We start from the raw sequence: 26807 nt of genomic DNA, 5'->3' as shown, positions 1-26807 counted from the left end.
TCTCCAAATCCTCAGTAAATTTACTAAATCCATGAAATGCTTGGCTTAATTGGACTTTCTGTTTTCGATGGAAACCTACATGAGGCAGAAGGCAAAGGGGCTGGGGTCATGGAAACTGTAGCCCAGAGGAAGTGAAGTAGGAAATTCATGGAGGGTGTGGGGGAGGAGGCAGAGCTGGGAGCAGTCCTCAACTGTGAAATGGGGTCCATGCCAAGTTCAATCAGATCTTCAAGGGGAAGAGGGGCCCCTTTTGCCATCTGGGTTATAGAGGAATTGGCAGCTGAGGACCGAAAAGCTGGGATGCTGCCCAGGAGACAGCAGACTGATTGCCTGTTCCCTCAGTAAAAACACGAAGGCATGGTCCTACCTATGGTCTTATTTGAGCTTCATAAGAACACAGAGGAAAAATCCACCCCCCTTGGCACTCTGTGTCTAGTCATGCCAAACTACTTGGAGCCCTTGCTCCAGTTTGGAGCTCCTGGAACACCATGTGATCTTGCCTCTGGGCCTTTGCATGCACTGCTCCTTCACCCAGAAACACACTTTCCCCCAATTTCTCTCCTCTGTGAAATTACTACATATCTTTTAAGATCCAACTTAACCATCAACTTCCTCCAGAAGCCTTTTCTGACCTCCCAGGCTAGATAAGCTGCTGCCTCTGGGTTCCCATCACTCCCTGCACTTCCCTTTCCAGAAGTACTGGTTATACTGTACTGGCCCACACAGGCCTGGGGGCCCTTTGAGCACTGGTCTCCAAAGATGGGTGCACAAGATGACTCATGGAGGTTTAGAACCAAGTGTTAAAACTTATACCTATTTCTATTTTTTTTATCTCATTTTATTCTGAAGCTAGATTGCCTGCTTTATATGGCTTTATGTTACTTAACCTCTGTACCTCAGTTTCCTCTTCTGTAATATGGGATAGCATTAGATCTTGCTCAGAAGATTTTATGAGGGTTAAGTGAATTCATATGTATAAAGCACTGAGAACAGGACCTAGTAATGCATTATAAATGTTCAATAAAAGTTAGCTTTTGTGAAATTATATATGTACTACATGCATATATAATTATTATATTATATTATTATAAGTAAATAACCTATGTTGAGAGTGTATATTCACAAATATCTTACTAATAGGAAGTATTACCAATTTACAAATAGGAAATTCAATCTGGAAAGGTTGGAGATCAGGTCTTGGAGATGGACCAGTTTGATTTATCACTGCATCCTTAGAGCCTAAGGCAGGGCCAGACCAGAGGGAGTCTTGTAGACAACTGTGGACAGAAAAAAACCTTGGTGGATGGTGAGGCAGAGAACTGGGGTTTGGTTCAGGCTCTGTTGATTATTTCTATATGATACTAGGCAGAGCATTTGGCCTCTTAGGGCCTTAGTTTTCCTTTTCCGTAGAACACCAGGCTCTAATTAAAAAAAAAAAAAAAAAAAAAAAAAAGCTAAGGGAAACCATTAAAAAATTCCAGGCTGGATTTAGGGTGAGGGGCGCCCTCTAGTGTCCTACTCGTGTTTTTCTCTCTGTACATCCTCATCACAGGCTTCTAGGCAGAGGAGCCTGACTTGGCCATCCTTTACCCAGCAAATCTGACGTTCCAGCTTCAGATCCTGACACTGTCTCAAACGTCTGACACACTGGCTCTCTCCCCACTCAATCCCTACCCTACTCCACCTGTGATCTTTTCCCTCTACAGTGATTCCAGAAGAAACCTCTGGAGTCATGCCCAGCGATTCAAATTCTGGCCTGACACTATGTGATCCTGAGCAGGTCACTCCACCTGGGTGAGCCCCCATTTCCTCCTTGTAAATTGAAGGTAATAATACAGCCTCGCGGGGCTGTCGTAAGACAATAGCAAGGAGTGGTATATGGGTCACTGTTATGTTCACTGAGCACAATCACGTGAGTTATTAACTATGAATAAGTTGGAACATGTTTCATTTTGAACATGAGGAAAAACTGGGCCTTTAAAACTAAAATCTAAAATTTCCCTAATTTTAGCAAAAGCCAGTGTGTACTGGGGACTTGCCATATGCCAGGTACTGGCACTTTCCCTGAAGTCTCATACCCATTAGTAAAAATTAGAATAATGATTATTAAACTCCTACTCCTAGAAATGTGCCAAGTCCTTTACAAACTTTTTCTCCATTTATTCCTCTCACAAACTTTATTAAGTAGATGCTATTATGATAATTCCCACTTTACAGATTAGGACGCTACAAAGGGGTACAAAGGGGTTGAGTAATTTGCCCAAGGTTTTACAACTAGTGAGTGGCAAAGCCTACATCCTGCATTTGAAAGAAATTTCAGACACAAGCAACTTGATTCAGAGACCATGCTTTACCTGCATTATCTCATTTAATTTATACAACAACCTATAAAGTAGGTTCTGTTATATCGTTTGCATTTTACAGATGCAAAAACCAAACACAAAAGCGATAAAGCGATGCAGTAATTCATTCAAGGCCACACAGCTAGGAAGTAGGCATTTGGATCCACGCCTGACTACAAAACCCTACATGTTCAACCCCCTATTAGATTGCTCATATCCTGACGTATTCATAATGGTAAAGAGCAACTGCATTTATATTGAAATCATTCTGATTATTATTATTCAAATAACGATGAACATTTTTCCAACACGCACGAAGTGCCAAGCTCTATACTAACTGATTTACATAATAATGACTAACATTCGCTGTGTATTATTAGGACCCAGGCCCTGATTTAATCGTCTTAGGTGTATTATCTCATTGAAGCTCACAAAAACCCAGCCAAACGAGTGCTATTATTATCCTTACTTTACAGGAGAAGAACCAGAGGTTCACGATCCATCCCAAGTTATGTCGCTTTTTAAATTTAAGTTTTTAGTTTTTTTTTTTAAATTTATTTTGAGAGAGAGGAAGCACAAGCAGGGTAGAGCGGAGGGATGGGGAAGGGGGGGAGGGAAAATCCCAAGCAGGCTCCGCACTGTCAGAGCAGAGCCCAGATGCCGGCTAGAACTCACCCACCAGTGAGAACGTGACCTGAGCCCAAACCAAGAGTGGGTGGCTTAACCGACTGAGCCCCCCAGGCGCCCCCCAAGTCATGTAAGCTTTACTGTAAACTGGAGGTGGAACCTACAATTGTCCAACTCTCTCCTGTCTACCAGTCTGCTCACCTCCGTCTACCCTGTCTCCTTATCTGTCACTGTTCCTGCTGTCACCTCTCCCGTGCCCACAGGCTCTGGCCTTTCCTTTTCTCACCTTCGGCTTGAGTGCCCGCCTCCTGGGCGGTGTCACGATCTTGGAGCTTGTGGAAAGGACCAGGGTTGCGACAGGCTCCGCCCCCACGAACAGACCCTGTTCCGATTTGTTCCGGTGCCCGGGACCGGGAGAAGAAGACTCATCTATTGGCTGAAGACATCTGGAAGGGAGCTTGCGGAGGAGGCCGCGCGCATCCGCGCGGTGCCTTCTGGGAGTTGCAGTCTTAGACGCTCTCTTCACGGGGTGGCACCGGTCGGACTCCGCGTCCCAGCATTCCCTGCGCGAACCCCGGAGCACTTCCGCCCTGTTGTGAAGTGGGTGTCTCGGTGGGTGAGTCCGGGTGGCGGGGTGGGGGCAGCTGAGACTCAAACTCTGGGCTGGAAGCTTAGGACGTGGTGATGTCCTAGAGGGCCAGGGAAGGTGAGAGGGGGAAGGCAGCTTTTCTTGGGGGGACGGGGGTGGGGGTGAGGGGCGGCCAGAGGATGAAGCGTGCGGAGATGGGAAGGGTCATAGAGGGGTCGGGGATGAGGAGGGAGATGGAAGGTCCTGGAAGCGAAGAGGGTTCTAGAAAGGTATGTAGGTGAGGAGACCGAGAGAGGTTCTGGAGATGGGAGAGTCCTAGAAGGGTCTGGAGACCACAGAGGACCACAGAGGGAAGGATAGAAGGTTCTTGGGCCCTGACAAGAAGTGAAGAGAAAAAGGCCTGAACTTGAAGCCCGACCTTAAAAATCGTGTTCCAGCCTCTACCCGCCTGCCTCGACAGACGTAGCAAATCTGATATCCCATTACACTTCCTCTAATGGTTGTGATCTCTGGAACCCAGTAGGTGGGACTGGTCATTGTGTTGCGCCCCAAATCAGCACCCTCTTCCCTTCTGCAGGATGGAAGGGAATGGCACCGTCTTCCACTTTGGCGCTCTGATTCCTCTTGCATTCTTCCACACCCAGGGATATTCAGACCTTTCGGTTTCTTTCATGTGCCCTAAAGCTGCCCCTTTTCTGGTTTGGGTTTTTGCACAAGGCTTCCATCTTTTCACCTCCCCAGCCTGGAAAAACACGTTGTAGCTAGCGTCACCTACTTAACCCACAAATCTGATTGTTCCTTCTGCTTAAAAACCCTTCCTGTCACTTGTAGAATTAAGTCCAAACACCTTAGCGCGATAGTCAAGACTTTTCATAAACTCCCACTGCAGCCGAATCTTGGTTTTTAACGTTTCTTGGGGAAGCTGTTTGGTTTTCCACCGTTATGTATGCTGTTCTCTCTTAGAGTACACTTTTTCACACCGTTTTCTTCCAGGAGAACCATTCTTCCAAGTACCAACTAACCAACTTGAGTGTTAACTTTGTTCAGTTTCTCTTTAAGCTGATTCAGTCGCCCCCCCCCACCCCAGTTCCCACAGACCTCTTTTACTGCATTTACCACATTTGATCATAATTATCTTGTGACTTTTTCTTTTTTCCTCTTTCTTTTCTTTTTCTTTTTTTGTCTCTTCCATTAGACCATAAGCATATCCAGGGCAGGAACAATTTCTGAGTCACCTTCATTTCTTCACTGTCCAGCCCAGGATAGTAAATACTTGATGTAAATCATGTAAATCAGTAAATACTTAATGAATATGTGAAAAATGACTATCCAAGGTGAGCTTTGCTATACCAGTTAAAAAATTTTTTTTAAAATGTTTATTTATTTAGAGAGAGAGAGAGACAGAGAAAGAGAGCCAGAGCGTGAGCAGGGGAGGGGCAGCGAGAAAGGGAGACACAGAATCCGAAGCAGGCTCCAGGCTCTGAGCTGTTGGCACAGAGCCTGTTGCGGGGCTCAAACGAATGAGTCGTGAGCTCATGGCCTGAGCTGAAGTTGGACGCTCAGCTGACTGAGTCACCCAAGTGCCCCTGTTATGCCAGTCTGAAAGACTGTTTCTTCTAGTGGATTTCTAAGGGCACGAGCTTTTAGTCTTTGCTGGATGCTGATCTGATATTAATGGGAGTTTAAGCCAGGGGTGGCAAATGCATAGAATGTGTGCTGCCACTTTTTCTTCCTGTGTGTGGCGATCATAGCTAATTGGTGACCACACATACTGACATGGGATTCAGATATTGACATGGACAATGCTGAGGACTCTGTCCTTAGCACACTTGACTGAAGTTGGTGCTTTACATGAAGCCTATTTGCTCTCCCTGGCTTAAACCCCTAAATGTGAGATCAAGCTACTTTAAGCAGTAGCCTGGACCATCGTAAATACACTTGACAGCCTTTGGGGGCTCCTTCTCTGGAGGTCACAGACCAGTCTTGGCCTTTCCCATGGCACTGGGGCAGCTCTCTTACCATCCCACTGTTCGGTGGGTGGGCTTATATGTCCACATCCATACTCCAGACCCCAGGAGCCAGGAGGTCTTTTAGCTTCTTCCCTGTGTTTGTAAAGGGATCCTGACCCAGTCAATACCTATCGCTCATTGCTTAGGGGACTGAGTACCCTTTCTAGGTCTTCCTAGATAGTGGAAGAGCTCTTTAGAGTATTTAGCTTGAAAGGCGGTAAAGTAACAACAGCCCGTGCTGAAAGAAGGCTATCATTGTCCTCTGTTTAGTCTTGGTATTTGAAACAATTTTTGAGTAGGTTGCCAATATATAAAAAGCCAGAGTTCTAGCTTCTCTTGGAAAAAGGCGGCCTGGGAACTCCGCCAGTGTTCTCTCTGGTGCGCCATAGTTCGTCACAGCCCCTGCTCCTCTCATTTCCCGATTTACATTGCTTGGCCCCTGTAGGCGTTTACATGTGTAGCCACTGACTCAAGTCTTCCTGCCCCCATACGAATTGGGGAATCTGGAGCAAGTGCTGAGTAGGGTCAAGCTGTAAGCTTCAGTCTTTAATTTATTTATTTTATTAAAAATAGTTTTTCAATGTTTATTTATTTTGAGAGAGAGAGAGAGAGAGACCTAGCACAAGTGGGGAAGGGCCAGAGAGAGAAGGAGACATAGAATCCAAAGCAAGCTCCAGGCTCTGAGCGTGTCAGCACAGATCCTGACACAGGGCTCGACCCACAAACTATGCGATCATGACCTAAGCCAAAGTCGGAAGCGTAACCGCTTAACCGACTGAGCCACCCATGCATTCCTCCGGTAAGCTTCAGTCTTGATTGGCAGCTGCAGAGGCCACATGGCCTGTCCAAGGTCACACAGCTGGTAATGGCAGGAGTGGAACTGGAACCCTGATTTGCTCCCTTCTGCCTTAATATTCTTTCCACTCTCCTACTATCTTCCCAGGGGTTTGAGTGATTGGCAGACCTAGAGGGATCTATGTGGTGCGGTTAAGAAAAATGACGAGAAAGAACGTGTCTTGGCTTAATCCCAACTCTGCTGCTTCCTAGTTGTGTGACCTTAAGTGAATTCCATCACAGAAACTCAATTCCCTATATGTAAATTGGATATAGTGGACTCATATTTTATAGGAGAATTCTGTTCTAAAGTCAGCACTCTGACTTTGGAAAATCTCATTTAGCCCAAAATCACAGTCAGCTTGAAAATCCTTTGGCAAGGAGCCATCTAGAAACCAACATGCTGTCTTTCAATAAGCTAACCAGCACAGCTGGGTTTTCTTGTTTGAACATCAGATGAAAGAGTTGGCTTGTGTTTAGGGACCCAGCTGTATGAGGCACATTCTGCTCATACTCTGCAGAGAGAGGCTTGAGGGAACTCAGACCAACCTGGGGGCCAGAAAGTCATGCTCATTCTGGAATAGACACATAGTGAACAGAAATCGTTGCGCCATGTAAATTATGTGCTTTTTTTTCTTTTTCCTCTTTCTGGTGTTTGCATGCAGTTTAATATACGTAAGTTACAGATCAGTGCAGTGCAACTCCACACTAATGACGCTTGACCTGCTGGCCAGAAGGATTCAGTGAGATTATGAATGTTGAGCACTTAGCACCAGGCCTGGCACCTCTTGCACACTCAGTAGATGGGTACTCTTTGAGACTGCTGATCCTGATCATCTTGGCCATCTTAAGACTGAGGAACGCCCTTGTCCTTTCTTTCTGTCACCTCTGGTAAAGTCACCCTGCCATTTGCTGACTGTATTGACCTCCCTCTGTGGATAGGCTGCAGTTCATATCTGTGTAAGAGATATGTAGCAGGAAAGCTTTCAGATTTGTATTTGTTTTATTTATTTAAGTCCAAATTAGTTATCATATAGTGAAATAATGATTTCAGGGGTAGAATTTAGTGATTTATTACTGAATATAACACCCAGTGCTCATCTCAATAAATGCCCTCCTTAATACCCATCACCCATTTAGCCCATACTCCCCACCCAACACCCCACCAGCAACCCTCGTGTATGTAAGAGTCTCTTATGGTTTGTGTCCCTCTCTGTTTTTATCTTATTCTTGCTTCCCTTCCCCTTGTATATCTGTTTTGTTTCTTAATTCCTCATATATATAAAATCACATGTTATTTGTCTTTCTCTGACTGACTTATTTCACTTAGTATAATACACTCTAGTTGCATCCACATTGTTGCAAATGGTAAGATTTTATTCTTTTTGATCATGTATATATGTATATATACGTACACACACAGTGGAATATTACATACACACACACACACACACACACACACACACACACACACCACATCTTCTTTATCCATTCATCAGTTGAGGGACATTTGGGCTCTTTCCATACTTTGGCTATTGTAGATAGTGCTGCTATAAACATCGGAGTACATGTACCCCCCAAATCAGCATTTTTGTATCATTTGGATAAATACCTAGTAGTGCAGTTGCTGGATTGCAGGGTAGTTCTGTTTTTAATTTTTTTGAGGAACCTTCATACTGTTTTCCAGAGTGCTGCACGAGTTTGCATTCCCACCAGCAGTGCAAAAGGTTCTCCTTTCTCTGCATCCTTGCCAACATCTGTCGTTGCCTGAGTTGTTAATGTTAGCCATTGTGACAGGTGTGAGGTGGTATCTCATTGTAGTTATGATTTGTATTTCCCTGATGATGAGTGATGTTAAGCATTTTTTCATGTATCTGTTAGCCATCTGGATGTCTACTTTGGAAAGGTGTCTGTTCATGTCTTTTGCCCATTTTTTCACTGGATTATTTGGTTTTTGGGTGTTGAGTTTGATAAGTTCTTTATAGATTTTGGATACTAACCCTTTATCTGGTAGGTCATTTGCAAATACCAGATTTGTATTTCAGAGTAACCTTTGGGACTTTCAAGTCTTCCCAGAAGAAAGTACCAATCTGTGGCTCTGGGCTTTGGGCCTGGTGGAACTACTAATTGCCTATTTTGTTGTAGTGTTATTCTCTCTCTGTGCAGGAGCACAAACTTCTTTGCTTGCTCATTGACTGTCTCTCTTATTAGAAAGGAACTGTCATGAAGGTAGAGACTGTCCCAGTTACTGCTGGCTCTGTAGGTACCAGGACAGTGCAGGTACATAGTGGGACTCTGTAAATTAGTCCTTGTATGAGAGAGTGACACAAATGTTTTTGGACTAGTGCATAATTAAGGCTGTGACTAAAAAAGAAATTTCATAAAAAGTTAATTCTTTTGCTCAATATAAATGATGGACTTTCCATAGCCCATTAGGCTTTTGATATACTGGATTTACCAGTTTAATAAAAGGCAACAACACTTCTAATGGCTCTGCTATTTATCAGGCACTGAGGATACAGAAATGAGTAAGATAGAGTCCTGGCCCTAATCATACAGTCTCATGGTCGGTCAGAGGTCAGAACAGGTAACTAAAACAGTGTAGGATACCACCATAGTAGGGGCAGGTGCCAACTGCTTTGGGAACACAGGACTAGGGAAGCGATTCTGGGGGAGCAGGGATGGGGCAGGGCATGACAAGGGCATGTTAATAAACTCTTAACAGATGAGTTGACATTGACCTGGTAGCTGAAGGACAAGCAGGAAGTTGTCAGATGGTCATGAGTTGTGTTCCTAGTTTCTCCCTTAGTATCTAGAGGTCTTTAGGACAAGCCGTTATTTTTCATCACCCTTGCCTTGTTTCTGGACAGTCCAGGCAGATCGCCTAAAATCTAAATACCAGCCCGTCTTCATTCTCAATTTGGCTGCGTCATTCCCACTTGGAAGGAGCTGATAGCCTCCTTTGAGTGGGTGTTTTTATGTCATCTGGATTTGTTGGGAATGACACAAAGAGCTCATTTTCGCAGATCACCCAGCACGAGTGTTGTCAGAGTTTTTCTTGTGTAAAAGAAGCAACCCCCAGTTGTTCACTCAACAAGCGTTTTCGGAGAGCCTTCTGTGTGTAGCATCATGCTTATTGTGGAGGTGGAGGAGGGAAGGGGTAAACTATGTTCCTTGTCCTCAGTGAGGCCGTAATCTCTCTGGGGCCCCACATACACACCCCCCTTAATACAACAAGGAAAGTGGCAAGTGTGATAGAGAAGGAAATAGAAAGGAGAAAAGAATTCCTTCTGACATGAGCTAGAAGGTCATTTAAAAATCTAGTGTGTGCGGAAGGGGATTAATTATAACCCTTCATGACACGTCACCATCATGAGCTGACTGTTGTCTCATTGTTTTCTGAGTGCTGCCTGTGTGTGCTGAGCACTGTGCTAGTCAGCTTATGATCTAGTGGGTAATTAATTATAATTGAGCGTGATCAGGGTTGTGGTAGAGAAACGAAGGTGGCATGGAAGCTTGTGGCATAGGAAGGATTGAATCTTGTTTCAGGGCACAGGGAGGGGCTCCTGGAAAGAGAACAATTGAAGTTGAGACCTAGCTAGGTGAAGAAAGGGAAGGCACTTCCTAAAGGAGGTGGTCCACAGCATGTGGGAGGGTTCCCGGGGCAGCAAGCTGTGTGGCTGGAATGCCCTGACCAACGGAGCATGGTAAAGAGATGAGGTGCAGACTTGGGCAAGATTCACGCTTGATCGTGAGGGACGTGGGAGGTCACCCAAAGGTGTTTAGCAGGAAGTGACCTGGTCAGACGTTGAGCTCGTCTGGTCATTGAGTGAAGAACTCTGGGTTGGGGTGAAGGGAGAGAAGGAGGGACGTGAGTTAGGAGGCTGATACAGTGAAAAGCATGGTGGCTCTCTGGCCCGAGCTGGTAGCTTTGGGGGTGCAGATGCCTAGAAGGCCAGGAGGTCGCAGCTTGGTTATGAATTGGATGTGGGGGATGTTGGAGGAAGGTGATCCCCAGGCATGGGTAACTTGATAGAAGGTGGTGCCTCGGCTGGATGGAGAGCTCCAGAAGAGGGACGGGTCTGCAGGAGAAAGTGATGAATTCAGTTTGGGGCCCACTGAGTTTGAGGTGCCTAATAGTTGGGTGGGAATGTCCCTCAGATGGTTGGATTTGGGGTCTGTGGAGGTTTGAAGGCAGGCTCTTGCTGGAGCTTTGGGAGTCATCAGTTTCAAGAGGGGAGAAATGCCAAATGGATGGCTTGGGCAAGAGAGTATGGAATAAGAAGGGTTTTTCAAGGGGAGCACCCTTAGAGGAAAGCTGAAGGACCGGGAAGAAGGGCCCTGTGGAGGGGGTGACATTTGGAACCCAACTTGAGGAAAGGTCAGACTGGGCATGCGCAGAGGAAGGAAGGCCTGCCAGGGTCAGCTGGTGAGGGCCTCGATGCCAGAATGCGGCGTTAAGCACATCACGGGATTTCGTGCTGTGCTGTCCTCTTCCAGCGGGTGCTGGCTGCCAGCTTGGGTGCCAGGCCGTGGTCTGTCTTCCTGCTGTGCCTAGTCCTGCCTGAGCAGCTCCACCCATGCAAAGGCAGTGGAAGGTCTGAGGGGTCCTCTTATTCACATTGTCCCTTATCCTTCTGCCTTCAGAGCCTTGGGGAGCACCGCCTCTCCTAGGAGCCCCTGGAAGTACACACCTTAGATGCAGGAAGACGTTGAACGAGGACGGCTCAGCTGAAGCAAGGTGTTGGGAACAGGCCGTGGCCATGTCCCTGGAGTCCCGGGCCCAGGCCTCTCCCCAACCGGAGCCTGAAGAACTTCTGATTGTGAAGCTGGAAGGGGACTCGTGGAGACCAGAGGGTGAACCTGGGGAGGAGGGCCATGACCCTGGCCCTGAGGCTTCCCGCCGGCGCTTCAGGCAGTTCCGGTACAGGGATGCAGCCGGGCCCCACGAGGCCTTCAGCCAGCTCTGGGCGCTCTGCTGTCACTGGCTGCGGCCCGAGATCCGCCTCAAAGAGCAGATCCTGGAGCTGCTGGTGCTGGAGCAGTTCCTTACTATCCTACCCAGGGAGGTCCAGGCCTGGGTACAGGCGCGCCATCCTGAGAGTGGCGAGGAGGCGGTGGCCCTGGTGGAGGACTGGCACCGAGAGGTCCGGGCTGCAGGACAGAGGGTGAGGTGGCGGGGCTGGGGCTGCATTAATCATTGCCAAAACCACAGTAATAATAAGCATTGTTGTTATTATTATCGACCAGCAGACATATATTGAGCACTATTGTGTAACAGACACTGTTTTCTGTGCTTTCCCCCTAATCCTGTTTAATGAGATAGGTACCGTTATTCTGATTTTACCAGTGAGGAACCTGAAGCAGAGAAAAGAAAGGTAGTTGGCTCAGGGTCACATGGCATTACACAGTAGAGCCAGGATGTGAATTCAGGCAGGCTGACCCTGAAGCCAGTGTTCAGAAGCACTGCCTAAAGTGCCTCCGAGGACCATATTCATGGAGCAGTTGACCTGTACTGTGGTTCACACGTGACAGTCTTTTTACATATGTGCTCTCTTTGGATGCTTAAAGCAGTAATGCAGGTAGGCAGAAGTAGCATTATCCTCCTCATCGTATACCTTAAACCAAGGCCCAAAAGTCAGGTGGCTCGCAAAGCCCAGTCAGTCCGAACCAGAGCCTAAACCCAGACCCTTAGGTTCCAAATTCTTTGTTCTTTCTGCGCACAACAGATGCCTCATCCACAAACCATGGGAATTAAAATACCTCTGAGGCGTGAGGCTCAAATGAGACAGTAACTGACATTTCCTGAGCACTCACTGTGTGTCGGACACTGTTCTGACCTTTCTGTATGTATTGCTTGTCTAATCCACACAGCAGCCCGATAAGGTATGTGCTGTGATGTCACTGGTACTCAAATGGGTAAACAGACCCAAAGAGGTAAGTGACTTGTTTAGATTTATAGAACTTAAGTGGTAGAGCCGAGATGAGGGAAGTGAAAGCATCGTGGATCGAACACTCATAGTTTCAACAGTTTGTGAGGGATTGCAGGCCCATGATGTCATTTATAGTTTTTCTAGGGCACAACCTCTGGAGCTGGCATATGCAGAGCAAGTCCCTGTGCTGGCTGTGGGCTGAGCAGCCACCCAGAACCTTCATCTTAACATGCCCCTGTTCCTTCCCCTTGTTACACGGTCAGTAGTTTTGTGATATTATATTTAATTACATTTTGTTGGGGGAAATGATAGATTGAGAAGATCCCTTTCAAATGCCAGGGATTTTCTGTACCTTGTAAAAGGTAAAGCTCTGTACAGATGTGAGATTGGGGGAAGAAATGTTTATGGTCCATGGGTTTGCTTTTTGGATTCTCTCTCTCTTTTTTAATGTTTATTTTTGAGAGAGAGAGAGAGAGAGAGAGAGAGAGAGAGAGAGAGAGAGAAAGAGAAAGAGAGAAAGAGAAAGGACAGGGAAGGGGCAGAGAGAGAAGGAGATACAGAATCAGAAGCAGGCTCCAGGCTCTGAGCTGTCAGCACAGAGCCCAACATGGGGATCATACTCACGAACTGTGAGATCATGACCTGAGCTGACGTTGGATGCTTAACCTACTGAGTCACCCAGCTGCCCCTGGTATTTGGATTCTTTTACAAACTGATAGAAGACACAGAAAACGTATGATTGAAAGTTTCAGAACTAAGTGTGAGAGAGTTCACCTTACTCTAATATATCACCCCACCCCCCTGTATTATTTCTTTTAAAGAAACCAGCTCTTCGTCTTAAGTGGCAGTGAAAAAAACAAATGAAGTCTCAGGACGTTAGAGCTGGAAAATGAAGACCTTGAGACCCAGCAGTGGTTTAATTGAGAATGGATTTAAATCAAGGTCTTTATGACTCTTTATCTGTAAAATGAGAAGGTTGAACTAGACCAAAAGTTCTCAGACTATTCTCTTGTGAGCTGAGCAGAGGTTGAATTGCTTTTAAAATTGGGGTAAAAATTAGGTAATGGAATGTGTTCTATTATGTATTATTTTCCTGTGACTTTTATTTTTATTTTTTAACTTTCTACCTGCTCTTGAATGCTGACAGATGTCAAAACAAATGGATAAATAGCAAAGAAGCTCCCCGCCTCCACATATATGCTGTGATCTTACATGGCAAGGTTACTAATGAGAGGAAGCATGCTAACTCCGTTCCTTAGAGAGAACCTCCTGAAAAAGGCAGCAATGCTGAGCTAAATGGCCTCCAAGATATTTTCCTTAAAGAGACCTCTCAGCTGTGCTCTTGCGGGGGTTTTGGCTTCCTGACTGTTGTCACCCTGTTGCAGAACCCCTCTCTCCATTAGGTACATAGGCATTTTTAAATATATATATATTTTAAGTTTATTTATTTAGAGAGAGAGAAAGCATGAGTTGGGAAGGGGCAGAGAGAATCTCAAGCAGGCTCCGCATGGTCAGTGCAGAGCCCGAGGCAGGGCTCGAACCTATGAACTGTGAGATCACGACCTGAGCCGCAGCTGGGTGCTTAACCAGCTGAGCCACCCAGTGCCCCTGCATAGATATTTAAAAAATTTTTTTGACTTTATTTTTCCAAGCAGTTTTAGGTTAACAAAACCAAGGAGAAAGTGCAGAGATTTCTCCTATACCCCCCGTCCCCATGCATGCGCATCATTCCCCACCAGAGTGGCACATTTGTCGTAATCAGTGAACATACATTGACATATCATTATCGCCCAAAGTCCATAGTTTACATTAGGTGTCACTCTTGGTGTTGTACATGCTGCGGATTTTGACAAATATACAACATGTATTCACCATAATAGTATCATACAAGATAGTTTCACTGCCCCAGAATCCTCTGTGCTCCACATATTATCCATATGGATAATAATCCATATTTTGGCTGTCTTCATAGTTTCTCCTTTTCCAAAGTGTCATCTAGTCAGAAATATACAGTATGTATGTAGCCTTTTCAGAATGGCCTCTTCCACTTCATACTGTGCATTTAAAGTCCCTCCATGTGTCTCCATGGTTGGATAGCTCATTTCTTTTTAGCGTTGAGTAACATTCCATTGTCTGGGTGTACTGCAGTTTGGTTACCTACCGAAGGACATCTCGGATGCTTCCAAGTTTCGGCAGTTATGAGTAGAACTGCTGTAAACATCCATGTGCAGGCTTTGTGTGGTGCACAGGCATTTTTGATGGATTCTTTATTCATCCCTACTCCAACCAGCATTCTACCGATTTTTCCCTTCCCCTTGTCTCTTGAATCTCCTTACTGTGTCTACAGTGGCCTTTGCATAGGCATGGCAGTAGTTGGAGGAGCTAGAGCCTGGAGTGAGGATCGTTGTGGAGTCTAGTCCTGCAGTTGCTCATAGGATTATAACTATAACAGGTTTATTTGTTCTTTCCATGAACCGCCATGGAAAAATGTTGATAAGCACGTTTGCTCCCTGCGATCCACATAGGACATTGGTGGTTGGCCTCATTTGGATGGGATTTTTATGCTCTGGGCCCATACTTGTATATCTAAGGATAAACATCCCTCTCTTTGAGAGCAGATTGGAGTTTACACATCAGCCAAAGGTTTTTTGGAGTTCTGGAAGTTTGGCAAACTCATTACGTTGATGAAGATGGATGTTATTATTTTGAGTCAAAAGAGCAATGTATAATTGCTACCTTTTGTAAAATAGGAAGACGATGCTTGTGTATAACCGAAAGGATGCAGAACAGTAGTCACCTGTGGGGAGGAGTAGGGGAAGAAAGACACTGGGCGGATGGGACAGGGACAGGGTGGGGATGGGATGGGGACAGGGTGGGGATGGGATTTTTTCACTAAATGTACCCTTATATTTTCTATTTTTGAACCATGTGAGCATTGAAAATACCTTTTGAGAAAATTGAAACACGTTTTTTAAAGTTTCTATAATGCAATGAGATTGTTACATTGTTGGGTTTTAGGGCCAGGAAGTAACATCTTAGCCTCCATCTCTCAGTTTGGAACCAAAAGACAGATAAGAAATGAACTTTATGACTGATAATGCTGAATGGGTACTGTCCTCTCTTAACTGATTATTCCCTTTTATTATATATATGCCCTGTATCTCTGAGTACTCGTTTGCCTGAACTTCTACATTGAGTTTAAAGCAGCCACTTCTGTTTTCCTTCCAAGTGTCAGTGCCTTATCTTTGCTCCTCCTTTTGTTTGAAGAGTAGATGTGCCTTTCCGAGGCAGCACATACTTTTATTTCATTTCCAAATTCCATCTGCAGTTGTTTGTCTCCCCTTTTTCTTATATTTGCTTCTGAATTTTCTTTGCCTTTTAGCAGGAATTCTATTCAGCTACTGGCATATCTGTTTTTATGTTTCCTTTTGTCTTTTAAGTATACCTGGCTAACTCTCGTCTGTTTTTGATAACTTAAAAAGTTAATCCACTTTTGATGTTTAGAGATTAGTTTTTAGTGTCATGAAAATTTTACATGATTTATCTCTTTACGATTCAGAAATGTTTGGAACAGTAGCGGCCTCACTGAGACGCTTGTATAGTTTCCCTGTGTTGAACAAAACCGTAGTCATTTGTGGTATAAGTGCTGATCTGTTGACTAACGTCAGTCTCATGGCTTTGCTTTCATACTTTGAGTCATCTTTGGATCTTAAAAATAGCCTGTTAACCTCTGGACCACAGCTGTACTCCAAAGAACATTCCCTATCCTACCATAATTGGTCTACTGAACTGACCGTTGGGAATTTTGACTGTCTATGTGTAGGAATTGGCCTTGTGTGCAGAAGAGACTGGGTCCTTAAAGGCAATGCAGGAATCTCAGCATTGTCTGCTGCAGGCAGCGAATCGCTGGCCCGAGGGACAGTCCCAGAGGCAGTGGGTGAAGAACTCATGCCCTGACCTTCCTGAGCATCTAAACACCAAGATGGTGCCACAGTCCTCGAAAGAAAGTGGTGAGTACCAAGAATCAGGGAATGTCAGGGAGGAGAGGGGAGGGGAGGAGGGGGCAGGGAACGGTGCACAGGGAGCAGGGACGTGCAGAATTCAAGGCTGGGGGTAGACTGGTGTCTGACAGACACGCTGAGAAGTAAGGCAGGTAAGCGCTGTGCAAGGAGGGGAAGCCCCCAGCGATGCTGGAGCTCCGCTGAGTCACGCAGCAGGTTCAGGCCGGGACTGGGGCCACGTGCTGATTGCAGGAGCATGAAGTGTCATCTTAGACACAGCCCATCTCTCGAGGCAGCTTAGGAGCCAGATGCTCTAGAAGGGAAGTAAAAGGGGACATCTGCCCTGACTACCAGGACAGTGCCAGCCTGCCACGAGCATGGCGCCTGGAGAGCTGGACCCTGGAGGGGTGGTTCTTGGGAGCCAGAGCTTGGGTTTCAGAGCCTCCTTCTTCTCCTCAGCCGTCCTCACTCCCCGAGTCCCTACTCTCCCAAAGACGGGGAGTGTTGGAGATTGGGAGCTGACTGCGGAGTCCCAGGTGAGCGGCTGTTCGTCCTTTCGTCCTTTCCTACCTGCCCTTACTCCTCCTGTGCCCTTGCGCCTTGCTCCCCTCCTTGTGCTGTACCCTCGGCAGAAGGGCATGTCCTGGGGTGTTAGCCTCTGCCCTTGGCCCCCAGTCTGCTGGCCTGTCCATGGTCATGCTGCTCCTTATGACGCTGGCCTCACACCTGGTGTCCCTGCGTCCGTTATCCTTCCTGGGGCTCGGTCGCCTGCCCAGGCTGTTTCCAACTGAGGTCCTTGTCTTGTACATCTCACAGGAAGCCCTGGGCCCCGGCAAACACACTGAGAAGGAGTTCTGCAAGGACCCCCCAGGAGATAGCGATGGGAACAGCATGTCCCTGGGTAAGGCAGCCGTGCCCTCGAGAGAAGATATTGTCGGGTTTCTGGTTCACTCACTTCCCAGAGGCTGATTCCTCACTCCCCTGAGACTTGGGGCTCTGCGAAGTCTGGAGCTTCGGACACAGGAGGAACACGTGCGCTTTGTGCTGGCGCCGGTGGCAGGGGTGGGCCGTGGGGTCTGCCTGGATGGATGCTGGCGGCTGGCTTCCCAGGGCCTGCCTCTGGGGGCTTGTTCCTCGTTTCCTCAGTGCACTCAGCGCGGTCCTAGGGCTGTCTTGGAAATCCAGTCCTGTCAGCCTCAAACAGGGTCCGTCTCTCAGGGGCCGACCCCAGTGAGCTGAGCCCATGAGAGTGACACACTAAACCACAGTGAGAAGGTAAACGTCACGGGGCTCAAAGCACTTGAAGCCCCCACGGCCAGCACCGACTCCTGCCTCCGCAGGTGCGGCTCCGCGGGAGCCAAGCCCACACGAACCATTTCCCTGCGGAGCCTAGTTCAGCGTGACAGGTTAGACATGACGGAGGGAGAAAGTGGAAGAGACAGTGATAGGCCCGCCTCCTGTCGGTGAGGGGAGACACGGGAAGCTTGTGGGCCGCTTGCCTGATAGTATAACTCCTTTTTACCTGAATCGTGATCTCTGGGGAAGATAATGTTCAATGGAACAAACTTTGGGAAATGCTGAACCGGCTAATCCTTAAGTTTCTTTTAGCTCTCAACTCTTTCTCATCTAGTTTTCCTCAAATATTTATGTATTAAAATGTTTTTAATGTTTATTTATTTTTTGAGAGACAGAGAGAGACAGCGCAAGCAGGGGAGGGTCAGAGAGAGAGGGAGATACAGAGTCTGAAGCAGGCTACGGGCTCTGAGCTAGCTGTCAGTACAGAGCCCTGTGCGGGGCTCAAACTCATGTTCCATGAGATTATGACCTGAGCTGAAGTCAGATGCTTAATTGACTGAGCCGCCCATGCACCCCCCCCCCCAAATATATACTTTAATGAAAGGCTTCCCATTTTGTTCGACGCGGGGCTTGAACTCATAAACTGTGAGATCATGACCTGAGCTGAAGTCAGATGCTTAATTGACTGAGCTACCCAGGCACCCCCTCTCAAATATTTATTTTAATGAAAGGATTCCCATTTGTTAGGGCTGGGAGCTGTTGGGACAGCAGTACTTTATTTAGACATTCAAAGTATTTAAAAAAATAAGGAAATATGCGTTCTCACATTTTCGCACGTTGAGAGGAGGACATGCTCCAGTCGCAGTACAAAGTGCTTGTGCGGTGTCGCGCAGACCCTACGTTCTTTTCGTCTGCTCTGCCGCCCCCAGTGTCAGCTTTGCACTAAAGTTATCATGTGTCATAAACAGAAGATACATGCCAGTGGCATTTGGGCTCATAAGTTTTCTAGTAAGAGGGAGTCTCTCTCTCCCATTCTCTCTTTCTTAGACACACACACAGTGAATGAGTGAGGGGGGGACCCTTTCCTTCAGCTATTACATTCATTCAGGTTGGGCCAGTTTAGGCCACGTGCCTATTTGTGGACCAGTAACACTCACTCTGATATGTTTCATAGCAACAACAAAGAAAGCAAACAGGTCAGTTAATGGTGGGAATTGGCATGGGGATGTCTCATTAGCTGCGTGCAGGGCAGTGCTCTATTTCCGGGGCATTTTGGATGGGCACTCTGCTCAGAGTGTCATTTCTACTTAATCCTTTCTTTTCTTTCTTTCAATTAGGGGCTCCTGTTTCAAAACCAAGTATCAACTGCCAGCGAGAGCAAGGACCAGGGTTTTGGCGTCCGAGCTTTATCAACTCTGGGAAGAGGAGCACTGCAGATTACAACTTGGATAATGAGCAAACAAAACCAGCCCAGGCATCGGGCTGGAGAGACTCCAGGGCCTGGGAGGAAAACCACCAATGGGACACGGAGGACATGAAGGTGTCAGGTGTGCACTGGGGCTACGAGGAGACCAAGACTTTTCTGGCAATTTTGAGTGAGTCTCCTTTCTCCGAAAAGCTCCGGACTTGTCACCAGAACCGCCAGGTTTACCGGGCCATCGCAGAGCGGCTGAGGGCTCGGGGCTTCCTGCGGACACTGGAGCAGTGTCGCTACAGGGTCAAAAACCTCCTGCGGAACTACCGGAAAGCCAAGAGCAGCCACCCACCAGGGACCTGCCCCTTCTACGAGGAGCTGGAGGCCCTGGTGAGGGCGCGGACGGCCATCAGAGCCACAGATGGCCCAGGAGAGGCCATGACGCTCCCCAGGCTGGGGGACAGCGATGCAGAGATGGATGAGCAGGACGAAGAGGGCTGGGAGCCTGAGGAGACAGCAGAAGAGTGTAATGGTGATGGCCGGGCCGCTGATGAGTCCGTCCAGGAGCCCAGGGTTCTGGGGGACCCAGCTCTGTTCCAGAGTCGTATTGGTAAGAACAAGGGGGTTAGTGGATCCAGATTCCAACTCTCCTACCAGCCAAACATCTGCTCTCTGGGTTCAGGGCATAGACTGGATCGCAAGTCTAGATCGATGCCACTGGCATTAAGTTCCCTAGATTGTCCTCAGACTCTGCCTCTTTCCTCCGATAATCAGTTTCCTAGAATGAGTTTTTTTAGTTATAGAAGCAAACTTTTAAAAACTTAAGGGATTTTAACAAGATAATTCAGTATTAGTTGACCCTTGCTCAATGCAGGGGTTAGAGTACTGATCCTCTGTTCATTTGAAAATGCACATTTAGGGGCGCCTGGGTGGCTCAGTCGGTTAAGCCTCTGACTTCGGCTCAGGTCATATCTCACATTCGTGGGTTCGAGCCCCGCATCAGCCTCTGTGCTGACAGCTAGCTCAGGGCCTGGAGCCTGCTTCCGGTTCTGTGTCTCTTTCTCTCTCTGCCCCTCCCCCTCTCATGCTCTGTTTCTCTCTGTATCAAAAATAAATAAAACATTAAAAAAAAATTAAAAAAAAAAGAAAATGCACATTTAACTTTTGACTCCCCACAAACTTGACTACTAATAGCCTACTATGGACCAGAAGCCTTACTGATAATATAAGTAACATGTATTTATGTGTTATTTGTATTATATGTGTATTCTTACATTAAAGTAAGCTAGAGAGAGGTGTTACTAAAATCATAAGGAAGAGAAAATATATTTACACTACTATATTATATATATATGTATATATGTGTGTGTGTGTATATATATATATGTATATATATATATATATATATATAAATATATAAAATCCTTTGTATAAGTGGATCTGTGCAGTTCAGACCCATGAGCTATATTTGCCAAAGTGTGTCACTAGGAATATGGGATGGTCATAGTGTTACACGAGTGTTCCTTTTTTTTTAAAATTTTTAATGTTTACTTTTTTTATTGAGAGGGACAGAGATAGCATGAGTGGGGTAGGGGCAGAGAGAGGGAGAGAGAATCCCAAGCAGGCTCCATGCTGCCAGCATAGAGCCTGATGTGGGGCTTGAACTCATGAAACCATGAGATTATGACCTGAGCCAAAACCAAGAATCAGATACCTTACTGACTGAGCCACCCAGGTGCCTCACACTATTGTACTTTTAATTTTAATGTGCATGAGAACATCAATGTGTGATTTTACAGTAAAGTTTAGGTAAGGAAAGATACTGAGTGAAATATTTAATATATAACAGAAAGCACAACAGCATATAGTTGAACACGTGATGTTTGGGAAACACCCAGTCATTGTAAAAGCGGAAATACTGAAGCCCAAGAGATGAAGTGTCTTATCTAAAGTTACACGGTGAGGTAGGGGCAGAGTCAGGATTAGAGCCCAGAGTTCCTGCCTCCATGTTTATGTGGTTTTTCCCTCCACGATTCTGCCTCCCTGGGCTGCATCATTTACCTGCAGAGAAACTGAAAACAGAACACTGTTTTCATTTTTCCAAAAACAGGAAAGGGCATCCTCAGTTGGACCATATTGCAACATTATTTGAGTTCCATTTCTGTCTGGGGACTCTCAGTTCCCATGTTTGTTCAGAAGAAAGTTCATAAAATAAATGGAGGATATGGATTGCACGGGTATAGAGAAAATCTGTTGGATACCAATTACAGGCCTTTCCCCACACCAATCAGCTGAAGCTAGAAACGGGGTCATGTGGTATAACATGGCCACCTACGTCTTTTCCAGCTAAGATTCAAGAGTTAATGGAAAGTCTTAGAATTGGGTGGGGGTGGGAGGCTCTGGCACACCCCTGAGAGGCAAGGGGATATTCTTTGCTGGTGCCCCAGGTGCCTGGGAAATTTCTCCATTGCTGGTGCCCCAGGTGCCTGGGAAATTTCTCCATTGCTGGTGCTCTAGGCATTTAGTGGAACGGGAGCCCCCGATCCCTGAAGACCCGGGCAAGTCTCATTATGCCTCACAGTTCTGAACTCTTCACTCCCGACAGCAGGTGTGCACTGGGGCTACGAGGAGACCAAGGCCTTCCTGACCATTCTCAGTGAGTCCCCGTTCTCTGAAAAGCTTCGCACCTGTCACCAGAACCGCCAGGTTTACCGGGCCATCGCAGAGCGGCTGTGTGCACAAGGCTTCCTGCGGACACTGGAGCAGTGTCGCTACAGATTCAAAAACCTCCTTCGAAGCTACCGGAAAGCCAAGAGCAGCCACCCACCAGGGACCTGCCCCTTCTATGAGGAGCTGGACTCACTGATGAGGGCGCGGACTGTGGGCAGAGCCATGGGAACCCTCAGAGAGGCAGCAGGTCTCTCCAGGTCTGGGCAGAGCAGTACTGAGGCTGACGACCAGGAGGCCTGGGACGTGATGGCAGAGGAAGATGGCCTCCAGTCTCCAGCCCCATGTCCAGATACCCTAGATACCGGTAAGCCTGGCGTAATTCGATGTCCACCAAATCCACAGGCAGGCAGAGAGATTAAGGGGGTGACTCATTATCATTTGCCTCTGAACTACAAGAGAGAATGGAATTGACTAGGAAAAGCATTTGTGGGTTGCTCAGATGATTCAGTGTCTAGCTTAGTGTAATTGCCCAGTCAGGTCTTGATTTTACTGGGGCTTTTTGGTAAATTCTAGAGTTTATTCAATTTCACATGATACAGGCTATATGGAATGTACTAGAAGAAGAAGGTGTTCTATATTTATTTTTTTTAATAGTTTATTGTCAAATTGGTTTCCATGTAACACCCAGTGCTTCTCCCCACAAGTGCCCCCTACCATGACCATCACCCCCTTCCCTCCCACCCCCTCCCCCTTCAGTCCATGGTTCGTTTTCAGTATTCAGTAGTCTCTCATGGTTTGTGTCCCTCACTCTCTCCAGCTCTCTTTCTCCCTTCTTCTCCCTATGGTTCTCTGTTAGGTTTCTCCTGTTAGACCTATGAGTGCAAATATATAGTATCTATCCTTCTCCGCCTGACTTATTTTGCTTAGCATGACACCCTCGAGGTCCATCCACTTTGCTACAAATGGCCATATTTCATTCTTTCTCATTGCCATGTAGTACTCCATTGTATATGTAAACCACATCTTCTTGATCCATTCATCAGGTGATGGACATTTAGGCTCTTTCCATGATTTGACTATTGTAGAAAGTGCCACTATGAACATTGGGGTATATGTGCTCCTGTGCATCAGCCTTTCCGTATCCTTTGGGTAAATCCCTAGCAGTGCTATTGCTCGGTCATAGGGGAGGTGTTCTTTATTGAGTAAGGGATGGGGAAGTTGGCCAGAGAGACTGACTAGCTGGTTGTGTGTGTGGCCTGGACCTCACGGCTCCCTTGGCGGGGTCACCATGTTCTAGACTCTGTTCTCTACTTCGCAGGTCAGACATTTATATATGCGCCAGAACTTGAGCAGTTTCACATTAGTCACATTATAAGATGTGAGATAGAAAATATAAGATATAAACCTGTTTTAGCTAAATTCACAACCCACAAGATAACATATATAACATATTAAATAATGAATGAAGAAAAATTGCATTTCTGTGTATTTCAGGTTTTGAGATGAGGCATAAGGATGAAGACCAGATTTCAGAGCAAGGTATTTTTGAGGATTTGCCTGGAGCCGTATCAAAATGTATTAGAGAGGATGTTTGCCACCCACATGACTGGGGGCAAGACAGTGAAAATGAAGGTGAAGGTGAAGGCCAGTGGGGAAATCCCCCCCAGGAGCAGTGGGAAGAATCTTCTTCTGAAGAGGACTTAGAAAAACTTATCGACCATCAAGGCCTCTACCTGGAAGAGAAACCCTACAAGTGTGACACGTGCGTGAAAAGCTTTAGTCGGAGCTCCCTCTTCATCGCCCACCAGCGGAGCCACACGGGCGAGAAGCCTTACAAATGCCCGGAATGTGGGAAAGGCTTTAGCGATCGCTCCAACCTGAATACCCACCAGAGGATCCACACAGGAGAGAAGCCTTACAGGTGCCCTGAGTGTGGGAAAGGCTTCAGCGATCATTCCAACCTTGTCACCCACCAGAGGATCCACACAGGGGAAAAGCCATATAAATGTGGGGAATGTTGGAAAAGCTTCAACCAGAGCTCCAACCTCGTGAAACATCAGAGAATCCACTTGGGGGGCAATCTTGACCATTGTCGGGAGCCTGGGGAAAACTTTGGCCAAAGCCCATCCTTCAGTGCTCCCTGGAGGAACTCTACAGAAGAGACACCTCTTGGACAACCTCAAAGTGCCAGCAAGAACTTGAATTCTGGCCCACACAGCACCAACTCAGGGGAAAAGCTTTATCCGTGTCCTGAATGTGGAAGAACCTTCTCTAAGAGCTCTGCCCTCATTAGTCACCAAAGAATTCATACAGGAGAGAAGCCGTATGAATGTACCGAATGTGGGAAGAGCTTCAGTAAGAGCTCCACGCTGGCCAACCACCAGCGAACCCACACTGGGGAGAAGCCGTACACATGTGTGGACTGTGGGAAGGGCTTCAGTGAGCGCTCCAAGCTCATCACACACCAGAGAGTGCACACGGGAGAGAAACCCTACAAATGTCTGGAGTGTGGAAAGTTCTTCCGTGACCGTTCCAACCTCATTACTCACCAGCGGATTCACACGGGCGAGAAGCCTTACAAGTGCAGAGAGTGCGGGAAGTGTTTTAACCAGAGCTCCAGTCTTATCATTCACCAGCGAATCCACACCGGGGAGAAGCCCTACAAGTGCATGGAGTGTGGCAAAGACTTCAACAACAGCTCCCACTTCAGCGCCCACCGGAGAACCCATGCAGGAGGGAAGGCATCCTAGGAGGCTTTTCCCTCCTCTCCGTCACAGCAAAAGAGATAAATGCGTATTGAAATCTCCCGAGATCGTAAGATGTATGCTAGGAGCTTTCTGAATTTTTAAGCGTGGTGTATACCCATGCAAGTTGTGTTGCTCTAATCCAGGTTATTTGGAAGTGAATTACAGATGCTAAGGATCCGGATTTGAAGGCACTTTTCTTAAGTGTAATTTGTTTTTCTCCTGTAAAAAGCCCTGTGCCATCCTTAGGCCCTCCTTATATTTGCCGTCACCTGAGGACTTGATGAGTGTTCGAGCTGAACTGGTGATGTAGGGAGTAGAGGTCAGTCAGTCATCCTGAGCAGCGATTCCAAACCTCGCTGTGCCTCTGCACTGCCCACAGGTGTGTGTGTGTTCCGTTGGCATACATCAGCAAATTCTCACGCGTGGTGGATTTCAGTTGGGGTGTATCTATACAGGAGAGCTTTGAGACTGGTGAGAGGGGCATTATTGGGAATCAGTGGCCTAAAGCAGACTGCCATGACCTCAGCAAAGAGGAGGAACTTCAGTGATGTCCTTAATAATTATTAACAGTAGCAAAAGTAGCTGGTATTTATCGAGCATTTACTCTGGCAGGCTCCGTGCTAAGCACTTTGTACACATTATCTCATCTGCTCTTCATGGCAGTGCCAGGAGGTAGGTACTAATAGTCTCCCCATTTCCCAGAGGAGAAAACAGGCTAGGGAAAGCTAAGTAACTTGCCCGGTGGCACAGCTGAAAATGGCAGAGGCAAGCTTTCACCAGGTCTGTCTCTGGAGCCTGAGGTGTTCCCAACCATTCTCCTGAATCCCCTTCTGCATTCGGGTAGATAACTCAGGTGTGAGGATCCCAAAGCACTTTGTGGACCACATTTCCTACTAAAATTCCTTTATGAATTCTCCTTTTAGCAACTATGGAAACCGAGAATCCCTAAAGATCAAAGGGACTAGGCTGGTCAGAACTGGCAGTGCTTTGAGCAAGGCTGGGCTATTATTAAAGCACTAGCTGTGGATTTCCATCTTTGCAACAGTGTGGGTGAGAGATATGGGGGGATTGAGATGGAAAACATGTAACCACAGTGATGTTTCTCCCCATGAGATACTACATCAGGGAAGGAAATGGGTTTGAGAGTTTCCCTTTCCTCAGGGAGTCAGTCCTGCCCAAGGTAGACTTGGCTGAACCGAATGTTAAGCCTTACAGAAACTTGGGTCTGTGGTTTTTCCTCCCCAAGCCTTTCCCTGTTGGCAGAAGCTGTTTCTGATGGCCATGCCAGGGCCGCACAGGGGGAGGTGGGAGGAGTTGGTGTGCTCCCACGGAGTGGGCACTGGATGCTGTCCAGCTGCGTGGCACAATTTCATCCTGCAGGAAGGAGCATGAGGCCATTGGGTCTTCACATGCTGAAAAATGCAGCGGTCAGGACCTCGGGGCGCCCTGGGTTCTCCCTGCTTTATTCTGTTCTGGCACCCCGGGTTGGGGATAGCTCTCTGCCTCCCAGCTGCAAAAAGGAATTTTTGTTTTGTCACTTTGTGGGGAGGGTAACCCCCTTTGGGGGCCAGGGTGCAGAAGCTTTGAAGTACTGAGTGGTGCAGCTGTGGCTCAGGGAGCCCCACTGTGGTGCCAGGTGACAAATGTGATATCCAGGGAAGAGGACTCCCCTTCTTCCTTCCACATAGAACATGGCCTGGCCTCAGTTCTTTGGGGGAATCCACAGACCGTAGAGTAGCTTCTGGAAATTTAGAGGCAAAGGAGATGAGCATGAGGGTCAAGGGCATGCCCTGGTGATGGGGAGGAACTGCTTTGAAGCCCTCACTCCGACTTCAGCGGGAAGGGGTGGGCAGGACCGGAGAATGCCCCTTCAGACAGCAGCCGATAGGGAAAGGGCTTGTTCACAACTGCATATGCAGCCCCAGCCCCGACCCCGGTCCCGGAGTTTCCTGGAAACGGAGGAGGTGAGGCTAGCTGGATTGGAGGTCACGCTAAGCTCTTCCGGCACATTCTGGGCATTCTCTCCAGGGACTTTCCTTGAGCAACTAATTTCTTAGGAAAACTGACATTGGTGATTGATCTTAGTGACATGAAAATGGGATGAATTTTGGCCACCAGGAGACTCAGAGGTTCAAGATCCAATTCGAAAAACCGAGCAGGCCCCTTTGGTTAGCAGTTTGTGCATTGATCCCTGACTTCATTTTGTCTGGCTTTGTTTTCACTTCCTTATCTTTTACTATTTTCTCTTGTTTTTTGGTGGTGTTATCTCTTAAGGCTGGTCAAATCCTGTTTTGGGATACAGTGGCCTGATAAGTTAATAAATTATTGATTAAACAAAGAAAAAA

General features: G+C 46.9%; 1 protein-coding gene and 1 long non-coding RNA gene across 4 annotated transcripts in view; one reads left to right on the top strand and one right to left on the bottom strand.

Moving 5' to 3' along the window:
* Positions 1-3374, bottom strand: part of LOC115299907 — a 28715-nt gene extending 25341 nt beyond the window's left edge. The window contains exon 1 of the long non-coding RNA XR_003912404.1: positions 3256-3374. This is a non-coding gene — a long non-coding RNA (uncharacterized LOC115299907). The remainder of the gene's footprint in view (positions 1-3255) is intronic.
* Positions 3375-3551: 177 nt separating this feature from the next.
* ZSCAN20 (zinc finger and SCAN domain containing 20) lies at positions 3552-26807 on the top strand. Of its 3 annotated transcripts, none has more exons than XM_029949340.1 (8): positions 3552-3581; positions 11049-11569; positions 16158-16344; positions 16795-16871; positions 17152-17236; positions 18969-19655; positions 21654-22079; positions 23210-26807. In XM_029949340.1, the coding sequence occupies exons 2-8, from the start codon at positions 11165-11167 to the stop codon at positions 24463-24465; spliced, it is 3123 nt and encodes a 1040-aa protein (XP_029805200.1). In that variant the 5' UTR covers positions 3552-3581; positions 11049-11164; the 3' UTR covers positions 24466-26807. The 3 variants fall into 3 exon arrangements, with proteins under 3 accessions (XP_029805200.1, XP_029805198.1, XP_029805199.1); XM_029949338.1 differs by having other exon boundaries at positions 21651-22079; XM_029949339.1 differs by lacking the exon at positions 3552-3581 and adding an exon at positions 3593-3675 and having other exon boundaries at positions 21651-22079.

This window comes from Suricata suricatta, chromosome 8 (genome assembly GCF_006229205.1).
Source record: "Suricata suricatta isolate VVHF042 chromosome 8, meerkat_22Aug2017_6uvM2_HiC, whole genome shotgun sequence".
NCBI classification, from domain to species: Eukaryota; Metazoa; Chordata; class Mammalia; order Carnivora; family Herpestidae; genus Suricata; species Suricata suricatta.
This window is presented reverse-complemented; position numbering and strand designations above follow the sequence as displayed.

Bases quoted from the DNA above. Each gene is read 5' to 3' on its own strand.
- ZSCAN20 (XM_029949338.1), top strand. From the start codon at position 11,165: ATGTCCCTGGAGTCCCGGGCCCAGGCCTCTCCCCAACCGGAGCCTGAA. The intron at 11,570-16,157 runs GTGAGGTGGCGG...GTCTATGTGTAG, and splicing joins TCCGGGCTGCAGGACAGAGG to GAATTGGCCTTGTGTGCAGA. The intron at 19,656-21,650 runs GTAAGAACAAGG...CACTCCCGACAG, and splicing joins TCTGTTCCAGAGTCGTATTG to CAGGTGTGCACTGGGGCTAC.